The 12,371-nt window shown below is 42.6% G+C and overlaps 2 protein-coding genes across 2 annotated transcripts; both read left to right on the forward strand.

Moving 5' to 3' along the window:
- Window positions 1-1,667: 1,667 nt before the first annotated feature.
- Window positions 1,668-9,914, forward strand: LOC112899787 (probable E3 ubiquitin-protein ligase ARI8). The gene is made up of 15 exons (XM_025968394.1): window positions 1,668-2,137; window positions 3,505-3,629; window positions 3,980-4,082; window positions 5,298-5,388; window positions 6,278-6,450; window positions 6,832-6,936; window positions 7,004-7,092; window positions 7,556-7,663; window positions 7,751-7,841; window positions 7,945-8,034; window positions 8,369-8,416; window positions 8,611-8,682; window positions 8,768-8,867; window positions 8,950-9,076; window positions 9,244-9,914. The coding sequence occupies exons 1-15, from the start codon at window positions 1,973-1,975 to the stop codon at window positions 9,524-9,526; spliced, it is 1,770 nt and encodes a 589-aa protein (XP_025824179.1). The 5' UTR covers window positions 1,668-1,972; the 3' UTR covers window positions 9,527-9,914.
- Window positions 9,915-10,567: 653 nt separating this feature from the next.
- Window positions 10,568-11,527, forward strand: LOC112900758 (skin secretory protein xP2-like). Its single transcript, XM_025969565.1, has one exon. It carries the CDS (start codon window positions 10,568-10,570, stop codon window positions 11,525-11,527), a length of 960 nt encoding a protein of 319 aa, XP_025825350.1.
- Window positions 11,528-12,371: the final 844 nt, after the last annotated feature.

The following is a 12,371-nucleotide window of genomic DNA, read 5'->3' on the forward strand; positions in this document are numbered from 1 at the left end:
GCGGAGGAAAAATGTCCTTTCTTTCCTTTCGTGGGCCTGCTATGGAGATGTTGGGCACATTAGGCTCAAATCCTGATGAAAGAGTTGGGCTGAGTGTTCTTTTTTTTTTATGACAGGCTGAGAGTTCAATCCACGGACAGGCGACAGCGACGCTTGCTTGGGCTCTCAAAACAGATGCTTTTTTTGGCTTAGTAGTTACTAGTTAGTAGACGGTCGCTTTGCAAGGAGGAACTTGTTCAGTCTACTTTTTTCAAAAAAAAAGAAAAATCTTGTTCGTTATTTCTTCATTTTGATCCCATAACATTATAAGCTTAGATTTTTCCTGAAGACATGTTCTAAATTTTTAACTTTATACGTCAGGACTAATTGGTCCATATTTTAGACAATTCGGAGTTCCTATTCTATGCCTTTTCAAGCTAAGGTTCTAGATACTAAGTTTGACTTGGTGACCCACATATAAAACTTAGTTTTTACTAAGCTATTTTAGATACAAAAATTATAGAAAAACACTCTAAATGTCTATTTTTAGTTTTACTAAGGACATCCTATATTTTTTAGTTACATAATACAACTTAGATACTCGCAACGCACGCACACTCACAGGTAAAATAAAAAATAATCTGTTTTGATTAGCTAGAGCTTTTAAAAGCCAAACTAAAAGCTAAGGAGAAATAGACAGTGAATTATGGATAGAAACAGACTTTAAATTGGAGACGAGGAGAAAACAGAAGTTAGAATTGTGCTTGGTGCATCAAGGAAATATAAGATGATCTTGTGAAAGGATCTGTAGCCTAGTGGTACAACAGCCTCGGTAGCATCTCAGGTCCTAAGTTCGACTCCCTATGAAAGTGAATTTTTTAGAATTTAACAACGTTGTGTTTTCAGTAGTAGGCGACGTTCCTGTCGACAGCAAGGTGCCTGTGGTGACTTGATTAATCTCGAGGATTTGCCGGCTCATCTTCAAAGATGCTCGTAAGGGTAGAGTTTACGTACCTCACAAGCTATAACTCAATTTTCACAATATGGTGAAATCAAATGGACCCTGAGTTCTCGTCAACACCCCATAACCACACTTCTCATATGCTCTTGTAAGGTATAGGCACACCGAACCTTCGTTTAGGTGTGAGTAAATTTATTCTTCGTGAGGTACATTCAAAATAAATTTCATTATGTTACGTTTGTATTATTTGTTTTACCCTCTAGAAAGCATGATGCCTATTTAATCAGAAGATATTTTTAGCTAAGATTCCGACTTTTCTTGATTTATTTTTATCCATATTACATTGTATTGAGTAAATTACTGATTTATTTGAACACATCTAAAGTAAAAGTTATTGTAATAATTCTACTATTGATATATCTTTTTTTAGAAATACTATCGATATCTCGAATGGAGCATGTACAATGGTTTTATTTGAAGGATATAATATAAACTATCCCAATAAATGAAAAGAACAGTGTTATGGCAACTTTTCAATAAGGATCGCAAGAACAATGCACGAATATGGCAACTTAGTAGAAAGCTACTTTTATGAAACGAAGCCATGAATTTAGTAAGATAAAATAGATCCTAAGACAGCTAAAAACACGGGGAAAAGCCGTAAGATAATAAGAGACATGAAAAGGGGAACGGGGGGAGAGAGAGAGAGAAACTAGACCGACTAAAAACAAGGAGAGAGAAAAAAAAAGTGCAAGAAAAAGAGAGGAAAGCTCTCATTCCCAGCTTCCTCTACAACCGAGAGCGAGCGAGCGAGCGAATCCAACCCAACCCACCCATCCATTCCTCCCCATTCCCCTATTCCAATCCTTCCGCACCCCGAGCCCTCCCCCACCGCCTCCCCAATCCACGCGGGCGCCTCGCCACCCTACCCCGATTGCTACCTCCTCGTGGTGGGCGCCGCTCCGATCCGCCCGATCCGCGCTGCTCCTGGGGCTCCGGCGCGCGGCGGCGAGCGGCGGGGGCGGCGCAGGGATGGACTCCGAGGACGACATGCACGACGCGAACGACTCTGCCGACGACGACTTCTACAGCGGCGGGGAGGCCGGGCTCGCCGGCAGCGACGATGGGGACGCCGACTACGACTTCGCCGACCACGACTCCGACGACTCCGGGGAGCTCCTCTCCCACCGGCAGCAGGTGATCTCGGGCTCCCGGCCTTGGAGTGGCGCGTGGCGTGCGTGGGAGCGGATCTGCCACCGTGCGGGAAATGTGGGAATTGATGGGTCGTGAATCTAGGCGGTGGTTGATGAGACGTCTGTTTAGGCGTTGCACGTGTAGGACATTGCCTTCGTAGTTTAGTAGCGTAGACTGGGACGTGACGCACTGGCTCAGAGTGAGTGACCTCTGCATAGGCTGTTACACCTATACGAAGGTGCAGTGGTGATGCAAGCCAGAGCCTGGGTAATCAATCGCACTTATGTGTAGCTAGTGATGATATTGGTGCATAAAATACATGTTGGGCACTAGGCAAACACATTGTATCAGACAATTAAATACTTTTCAATGAAAATTATGTACACCAAGTGGTGCTAATGTAGAATTTGTGTGATTACGCATAAGCGATGGAAATTTGGAGGCTTAGTAATGTTAAGCTTTATCCACTTGTTGCATGCCAAATCAAATAGAGCATATGAGCTGCAAATGACATGCAATCTGTGACAAATTTTAAACTTTGGATGCCCTACAAACAGCCAAGAGAAAAATTTAATGTGCTTCTATGCCCAAATTCGTTGAAGTATTCAGGACATAGAATTGGAGAACGCAAAACAGTTTAGTAACCTGCTGTACCAGAACAGCAGAATTGGTGCAGTTCCATGTACTCCCTCTGTTCCAAATTATAGGTCGTTTTGGTATTTCTAGGTGCATAGTATATGCACCTAAAAATGCCACGGAGGGAGTAGTTCTGAAGAAAAATTGTGACGGGCAGACAAAGTTCATGATGGCAATGTAAATTTTACTTTGTCTGTTCCTTTGTTTTTCATTTTATTCTGGCTTTGCATCTTGTTCTGCCAAATGTACAGCAAGCATTTCTAGTATGCTGGCACATCATCAATGTTACTCGGAGACCAGTGTTCCCCCTTAAGTTTCCATATTTGATTCTGGATCCAAGTCGTAATCCTATACCTATGTCTGTGTCCGAGTAGAATTCTTGTGTCCAAAAACAACTTGCAAACGCGGATATGAAACTGTGTTAGATTGTGACACCCTTGTCCGTGTCCAAGTAGCACTGGTAAAAAATACATTGTTTTGCCAGCCTTATAACAATGTGGACATCCATGTGAGGTGTTAGATTTTTCTGGTAAATGGTAATCATATTGCTTTGATTTGTCTAATCACAATTTGTTGCTAAGAATTTCATTAGTTTAATTTTTAAGTTAACATTTGGTTCTCTTTGTGATAACACGCTGATCTCTTTGCTAAAAACTTATGCTAGATCACTTGATCAGTTATTGTCATTCAGTGTTAGGTGTTCCTCATTGCAGTCATTTATTTTTGTGCCCCAGCAAAATTACAGCATACTCAGTGAAGTTGATATCAAGCAGCGCCAAGAAGATGACATAAATAGAGTTTCAACTGTTCTTTCAATTTCTAAGTCAGAAGCATGTGTTCTTCTTCGCAACTATAACTGGTATAGTCCTCACCCACCATAAGATTGGAACTTACACCTTAAGATTGCTCCTTCTTCTGGTTCCTTGCAAAATCTTTCCATATGATGGGCTATTAATGCTCAAGCTGTTGCATGTAAAGCTTATGGAGTTGTGATTTATCTACAGCTTATGCTATAGGCTCATGTTTGTTAAGGATTAAGCAATACTGCTTTATCCTGTTCATAGTGCACTTAAGTTTTATAAAATCAATTACTGCTTCCAGATGCGCATCTTCATCGTTTCTTTTCATATGGATTCAGAGCACAAGGTGCTGATCTGCCATTTTGTGGGTTGTTCTTTTCACGACCTGATTCTAGTGTTCACCCTACAGGAGTGTTAGTAAGGTGCATGACGAATGGTTTGCCGATGAAGAGCGTGTTCGTAAGATTATTGGCTTACCAGAGAAGCACATGGAACTGCCAAATGACAGAGAAGTACGCCCATGCCTCACTAATTTCACTTGTTCTTCTAGTTGGCTATGCACACTTCCTCTCTTTGAATAATATAATAATTCTTGGTTATTGCTGTTGTTACTTTTAATCTTGTTCTATGCATGTTTCATGTTGAGTAAATGCTTGAGCCGTGAATGTGTTAGTGTGTGGCTTAAGAATAGGTCCAAGTGCTTGCACGCTGGAGCACATTAGGAGGCAGTTGGTAGCATGCCAATGCATTAGTTTAGGCACTAAACTAGTCGTGATCCTGTCCTTGCGGCTAGTGGCGCGGGGCTTGTTTGCTTATGACTCATGAGTCTTTGTGCTTATCCATACCAGCTTGTGCAATCACTTTGAGTCAAGCTGTTCACTTTGAGTCATGTTGCTCACTTTGAGTTAAGCTATTTGTGTCTTTGTGTGCTTCATCTTCATAGAGCTAGTAGTACAAGGGAATAGAGGTTCACTTGGTGTCCTCCCATTTGTAGCTCTTGTATCGTGTGTTTATTCTTGTGTTTGTTGTGTACAGAGGAAAGCATCGAGTATTGACAGCACTCATGAAAACAGCTGTTGAAATCTTTTTTGTTTTACTTTTGAGCTATGACATGTAGCTCAATTTTTGGCTCTGATTGTATTTCTGTTTTAGAGATAGATCAAATTCTCATTAGAGATGAAGTCTTGGAAATAAAGTCCTCACTCCTAATTTGAAACTTTGTAATCCTAGCACTAAAAATAAAGGCTGTGGAGGTCTGGTGGAGATCAAAATTCAATTGTTATATCTCATTTGTTCACAATTTCTTTCTATATGACTATATGAGCACTCCTACTTGTGTTCTGAGTATTGGCTGACAGTCATAATTAAAAAAAATAAAACGCATAAAATAGAGACACATATATTGTAGCCACTCATAGTTTTTAATTCATACTTCTATTGTATGTGTAATAATTAAATTTAGCAATTATTTATGTCAATAATATATAACTATCTGTCCAATTGTTGGGGGAAAAAGTTGGTACTATACTTATGTGTTGCAGGTTTGCAATGCACATGCATCAGCACACAATTTCACATGTACCACACATTTTGACAGCATGTGCATCTGGTCATTTACTTGCCGATTCCCACTTAATTCCACCAAATCTTTGTTGGGACACTCAACACTCCTGAATAGTTCGATGTTGAACTCCTTAATTCTTATGCATTTATTTTTATCATTACAGGTGACATGTGGAATATGTTTTGAAAGTTGCCCTCGTGGCACGATGAGTGCTGCTGCTTGTGGTCATCCTTTCTGCAGTACATGTTGGAGAGGTCTGTCAATTTGGGCTTAAATATTTATTTGTATATAAACACTTGAATTCCTGTTCGCGTGAAATGAATGTCACTTCATATCATATGAAACCATTGGTCCATGTCAATTGCTGTGATTGGTGATAGTTAATGATACCATATTTAGTGATTATAACCTTTGGTCTGCTACAATAGTTGTTGCTGGCATTGCCATTTTCTGCATCACTTTTGCAAATACCCTTAGGATCGATGTCAGGGTTGCCTATAAAGTTTGTGTAATCTGGGAGCAGTTGAATTCTTAAGTGATTATCTTCAGTTTTTGTTATACCATTTCAAAGTTACCACCAGTTGTTTTAACAAATTTGCCGAGATTGCTAGGATCCGGTACTTAAACGTCGTCAATGACATTTGTTTTTAGTCTAGGTGAAAGGCTAGTTCATTATGTTGCAATCTGACCTCAATGTGAGATTTATTTCATTTGCTCCTTAGCATGCTGCAATTTACCCTTACCTGCCCATGCTGCATTTGGATATAATATATTTGGAAAAATGGATTACTTGAGTAGATATAGATATGATAAACTTTCTAGAGCAGAGAGGAAGTTTGCTGCTTTGGACCCAACAACGACAACAAAGCCATCTTGTCCCAAACAAGTTGAGGTAGGCTAGAGATGAAACCCAACAAGAGCCACCTAAAAAAGAGTGTTTTAGTAATACTAATAGACTTTGCATGCACCAATTTATTATAAAGTGTCAGTATGGTGGGCTAGTGGCATAACTCTTTTTTGGGGGCACTTTTGGACACCTTTGTGTTGTTATTCTGACATTTCATGGAGTTTGGTGTAAAGAACTCTACCTTTAAATTTTTCTTACTAGAACTAGGCCATCGATTAACATTTTTCTATTGACAGGTTACATTAGCACTGCTATAAATGATGGTCCAGGGTGTTTGATGTTGAGGTGTCCTGATCCATCCTGTGCTGCTGCTGTTGGACAAGATATGATAAATGCACTGGCTGATGATGAGGATAAGGAAAAGTATGGGAGATATCTTCGCAGATCTTACATTGAAGATAACAGAAAGGTAAGTTAATATAATTTGGTGTAGAGATGTTGGCGTCTACCATGCTATCATGAACAATAAAAGGCTGTGCAGCTGATATTTGAATTCATTCATTTCTGTTGAAGATCTATTTCTTGGGGCTTATAAATAATCAACCCTGTTTTCTTCGTGTTCCCCTTTTCCCAAAAGAATGAAGCCGACATTTCCCATGCATTTCAAATTGTGCACTGTGGTATCTTGTTTTCCTACAATTGAATTATTTGCACTACGTCAATTACTTAAAAATGATGTTGATTGGTAGTTGGTATAAAACTATCTTTGACTGACATATCTAGGCAGCACTTAGCTTGACACTTTTCATACCTTAAACTCATGCTGATTAAAGTTGACTGTGTGGAACAGACAAAATGGTGTCCTGCTCCTGGATGTGAATATGCAGTGGAATTCGTCATGGGCAGTGGCAGCTACGATGTCAATTGTAACTGTTCATATGGGTTTTGTTGGAACGTGAGTTCTTGACTGATTTGTTTACCTGTATCATATTCAGTAGGCCTTAAAGATTGTTTTTTGGCAGTGCACTGAGGAAGCTCATCGTCCAGTAGACTGCGCAACTGTTTCAAAGTGGATCCTCAAGAACAGTGCGGAATCTGAGAATATGAACTGGTATTGCAGGCACAAAGTACATTATGCTGACGTTTTGGTTATTCCCATATCAGAATTAAAATTTGCTCCATAACTTGCCCTGGCAATAATCCCCTCTGGCTCTCCCGCCCACACCTCCAAATAGAAAGGTGTTGCTCCAATGTGAGCCCATGTACATACAACTGAGCTCTGTACAATATTTGACCCAGCGTGTCATTGCATTGCAGACTTCGGCTTGTTCAACTATTTAAAAAAAGTCATGTGCTACATCAAGGTGTTCAGTGGTCCATGCATAGAAAATGTAGCTTTTGATGTCATTTTAGTGGCATCATGTTGTCCGAAAATCACCAGTCCACCATTTTCTGAAGTTGTAAAAAATATGGCTGCGTGATGTTTCTTAAGATAGTTTCTTTTCTGTTAGCCTTAGGTAGATCGAGTGTGAACCGTGTTGTTGACATGCAAACTGTTTATTCATGATTTTCAGGATACTGGCTAATTCAAAGCCTTGTCCTAAATGCAAGCGACCTATTGAGAAAAATCAGGGATGCATGCACATCACATGCACTCCTCCATGCAAATTTGAATTCTGCTGGTATGCAATTTTTCTTCTTTATATTATACATTCTATCTTCTTATTACACACAGACAAAACAAAATGATTGGCCCTATCATAATACAGGCTGTGTCTTGGTCCATGGTCGGAGCATGGAGAGAGGACTGGTGGATTTTATGCTTGTAACCGCTATGAATCAGCAAGGCAAGAAGGAGCGGTAGGGATTCTGCTTCTGATCTAAGATGTCCTCATGACAAGCAAATTCTAGGTCATCTACTAATTTTTCTCAAACCTTTTGTTATTTTTTCTTGTGGCTACAGTATGATGAATCTGAAAGGAGAAGAGAAATGGCAAAGAACTCCCTTGAGAGATATACACATTATTATGAACGATGGGCAGCCAATCAATCGGTAAGTCGTTGAGTGTGAAAGAAGTGACCTGAACAAATGTTGGATCTCACATTAGCATGGAGTTCAGATCAACAATTGATGCATGAGAAATGTTCTGTTGGCTAGAAATACCTGGTTGCCAAATAATGAAAAGGCATGCACAATAGTTTCCCTAGAAAAAAAGGTCAGCTCAAATGTGCATGTAGATGTCTGTTGACATATTGGTTCTTGTGCGCATAAACCCTTACAGATGAAAAAAAAAACTATTGGTTGATACTGCACTATTCATATCACTTCTGAGTGCTAGAACACCTTTTCTGGTTACTTTAAAATATACTCTTTTCTAATGGTGCAGTCAAGGCAAAAGGCGTTGGGAGATCTTCAAAGTCTGCAGAATGACAAGGTATATGATGCATATATGACACTCGCATTCTTTTTCTTCATTTTCTATTTCCCTATTCACATGAAGTCGATGAAGGCATGTAGGGTTTGGATAAAATAAATTTAATGTTTCTCTTTTTGCTACCGTAAAAATGAAGCTACGTCTGTTCACCAGTCCAAAATTTCTAACACAGACTTGTCCAAAACTTTCTTCAGCTTGAAAAGTTAAGTGACATACAAAGCCAACCTGAGTCACAGCTGAAGTTCATCATAGAGGCATGGTTACAGGTATTACTTCATTACTGCCTAGCCTAGTTTAGGTTCATCACAAGTCTTGTTGCTCTCGCATGACTGCTTTGATTTCAATGTTCAGATTGTCGAATGTAGAAGGGTATTGAAGTGGACTTATGCCTATGGATTTTATCTGCCAGAGCACGAGCATGCCAAAAGACAATTCTTTGAATATCTGCAAGGTTTGCAGCTTAGCTTTCCATAAATAAACATATTTGGACTGCTGTCACTAAATTTATTTGTTCTTTGTTTCTGTTTATTTAGGCGAGGCAGAATCGGGTTTGGAGCGGTTGCATCAATGCGCAGAGAAAGAACTTCAAGTATACCTTGAAGCTGAATCTCCCTCGAAAGATTTCAATGATTTCCGTACAAAGCTGGCTGGATTAACTAGGTATATATCACTTCTTTTTATGCCGTCTATGCTTGTTCTGATGACATGAAGAAAACTTCATTTCTTTGCTTCTTTTTTCCTTGAGGACTTGGTCGCCCCTAACTGTAAATAAATGACCACTTAGTTTGTTGATATAAATGTATTTGACATCTTCTTTTGTTTTACAGCGTGACTCGCAATTATTTTGAAAATCTTGTCCGGGCTTTGGAAACTGGATTAAATGATGTAGGTCCTTCCACTAGCCATGGCACATGCAGCAAAAGTGCAACTTCCAAGAGTCTTGGTGGTAAAAGTAAGAGTGGCAAGAACAGGGCGTCAAGCACCAGCTCCAAATCTGGTGGCTCAAACAGAGGTTTGGATGACAGCAACATTTGGACATGCGATCAGTGCACATATGCAAACCCCAAATCTGCCAGAGCCTGCCAGGCCTGTGATCGCCAACATCGATAGTGCTAGTCAGTTCTCATTTGAGTTTTGGACTATTCATTTGCGAACCCTCAGGTGTTACTCCGCTGTGCACAACATACATGAAATTTAAGAGTTAACCTATATCTGAGGCTAGCGAGGAGGTATCAGTAGGAGGATCGCGGACACAGTTAAGATTTTCGTGTATCCTCTATTGTTTGTCGTCTGACAGCACCCGTGAAGCCTCAACTCATCATGCAGATCGATTTGTATATAAGTATATCCATATCTGTAACAATGTTTTGTTTTATGGAAGTAGAGGGGGCCCAGGAGGTGCCCGCCGCCAAATGAACTGAATTGTTGTAGCGCTGTTGTAATGTAATAATGCATTGACCAATTTCAGAGAAGTTTAGTCTTGTTCCATAAATTCCAAGAGAACTCTTGGACACGAGGGGACAATTGTCATGGCCCATGATTTCTGTGATTGTGCTAAGCTGAGACAGTTTCCTGTTGTTGAGTCTACCAGTGCGATCGGAAGCCCATGCTCAGGCACAAATCCAGATGACGACCTCCTTGGATTCATAGCAACTCCTTAATAAATACATACCCTATTTTAAGTGAACCAAAGAAATGTTTATCGTGCTTTAACTGTGAATCTGTGATCGTCAATGGCTGGCGTCTTGTTTGGTTGTATGGTAGCTTGGCACTGCTGAAGGATGGTCAGCAGTAATTAAAATAGTCCCATAAATCGAGTGATCGAAAGGAACACCATAAATCTCGCGATCTCGTATTTGGAAAGTAATTGCGTGATGCCTTAATCGCTATGCCGGTGTTAAGAATGCCTTGATTGATTTGCAAGCGGGCGAATCAATCAGATCCTCACTTGCCCTCAGAGCCCAAACGATGATCAAAACTTGCCGTGATTAAACTGGCGCAAGCTGTTTCCTCCCCAACAGTACATAAAAAAAAACTTTCCAACCATGCGGCCAAACCTCTGGCTCGCGGCTCTATATTTATGCTGCGCGCTCGCCCACGGCTGCAACACACACCAAGCCGCCGGCGTTCCCTCTAGCCTGACCTCTCGCCATGGCCAAGCCGATCGCGTCGATGGCAATGCTGTGGCTGGTCGCGGCGTCCGCTGCGCACGCCGGCCATCCCGCGCCGGCCTACGCCCCTGCCCCTGCCCCTCACTACCACCATCACCACCGACATGCTGCGGCGCCGAGCCCTCACAACCACCGAGGCCATCACGCCCCGGCACCGGCGCCGGGGCCTGCGCAGCTGCCAAGGACTCCCAGCCCCAAAGGTGCCGGCCATATACCAACGCCAGGTCCTTACAGCCATGACGCCGCAGCACCGGCGCCGGTACATTGGAGGCATCATCCTCACCCCCGCCACCACGCTACAGCGCCCGCTCCTGTTTTTGGCAACCAGCCGGCCAGCGCCCCGAGCCAGTACAACCATGGCGGCCACATCGCCGCGGCGCCTGCTCCGGTTCATGGCACCCAGCCGGCCAGCGCTCCGAGTCCGCAGCACCACCATGGTGGCCACGACGCTCCAGCGCCGGCGCCAGTTCATGCCAACCGTCCGGCCGGCGCATCGACTCCGCACCACCATGCTCGCCACAACGCTCCAGCGCCGGCGCCGGTTCATGCCAACCAGCAGACCGGCGCACCGACTCCGTACAACCATGTCGGCCACAGGGCTCCTGCGCCGGCGCCGGTTGTCCATGCCAAACAGCCGGCCAGTGCTCCTGCTCCTGCTCCAAGCCCGCACCACCACGGTTCGGCTCAGGCTACAGTCGTGCCAGCTCCGCATCACGAGGAAGCGACGACGCCGGCGCCGGTCCCGGCCCCGGCTCGCGTCGGCGAAGAGGCTCCCCCACCGAGTGATCTCGCGCGTCCGCCGGCTTCTGATTACTACCCCTCGTCCGCCCCCGCCCCGGCGCCGGGAATTTCTGCTGCCTCCGTCGCCTTCGCCGGCGGATCATCGGGGCTTCTCGGAGCGATTGCCCTGTACTTGTGCGCGGCCGTGCTTTTTCTTTAGAACAGTTACCGCTAGGATAATCTGTCAGCGATGTAATAAGTTGTTGTGCATCAGTGCCTGTTACAGCAACGGAAAGCTCTAGCAGACTAGGATGCAGTGATGGAGAACACATTTTGATTATTATATACCAGAGAGAGTAATTTTTATATGTTGAATATTCATGTTTTTGAATGAAGAACTATGGAAAATATACATGTTGATTGAAGGAATACTGAGAAAAACTCAGTGGCGATGACTTGGTATCCGATGAGCACCGGCAACAAATGGTTACCTTACGTTGTTAAGTTGTGTTAGACAGACCTTAGTTCTTCCATTGATCTCCTCAATGATAACTCATCAGTAGCGACCAAACAACTAAGGTGATGGAGATAAGCTCCACACCGATTAGATGAAGACGGCGATGATGTTTCACTTGAAATTTTTTGTAGTGTCAAATTATTAGGAAGGAGAAATGTGCAATGATGGATCAAACCGATGACGGATGGGCTGTTCCGCCTATGGTCTGAGGCATGGTTTGTCCGTGTTCTTCCCACAGTTTCTTTGTTCTGTTCCAGTTCATTGAGTTTCATGTTGTGTATGTATGTGTGTGTTGCCATTGTTTATACTCTGGCTCCTTCGTCCTTCCTCCATCCGCTGAACTGGAGAATATAAAATATAAAGAATAGCTTGGCCATTGATTGTGTCAAACTTATCAAAAAGAAAAATTATGCTAAACTGAAGAATACAGAATATTGGTCTAAAAAAGGCATAATGGGTTGCCTTTTAACTTCGAAGGCAGCACCTCCTGCTTGTGAACAACGGAACTTACCAATCCATCATACGGCGGTACGAGTCGAACCCTAGA

This window comes from Panicum hallii, chromosome 7 (assembly GCF_002211085.1).
Source record: "Panicum hallii strain FIL2 chromosome 7, PHallii_v3.1, whole genome shotgun sequence".
Lineage (NCBI taxonomy): Eukaryota > Viridiplantae > Streptophyta > Magnoliopsida > Poales > Poaceae > Panicum > Panicum hallii.

What these genes read in the sequence shown, in the direction of transcription:
- LOC112899787 (XM_025968394.1), top strand. Translation starts at nt 1,973, where the DNA reads ATGGACTCCGAGGACGACATGCACGACGCGAACGACTCTGCCGACGAC. An exon ending in GATGGGCAGCCAATCAATCG is followed by an intron (nt 8,035 to 8,368) that starts GTAAGTCGTTGA and finishes CTAATGGTGCAG; the next exon opens with TCAAGGCAAAAGGCGTTGGG. An exon ending in TCATAGAGGCATGGTTACAG is followed by an intron (nt 8,683 to 8,767) that starts GTATTACTTCAT and finishes TTCAATGTTCAG; the next exon opens with ATTGTCGAATGTAGAAGGGT.
- LOC112900758 (XM_025969565.1), top strand. Translation starts at nt 10,568, where the DNA reads ATGGCCAAGCCGATCGCGTCGATGGCAATGCTGTGGCTGGTCGCGGCG.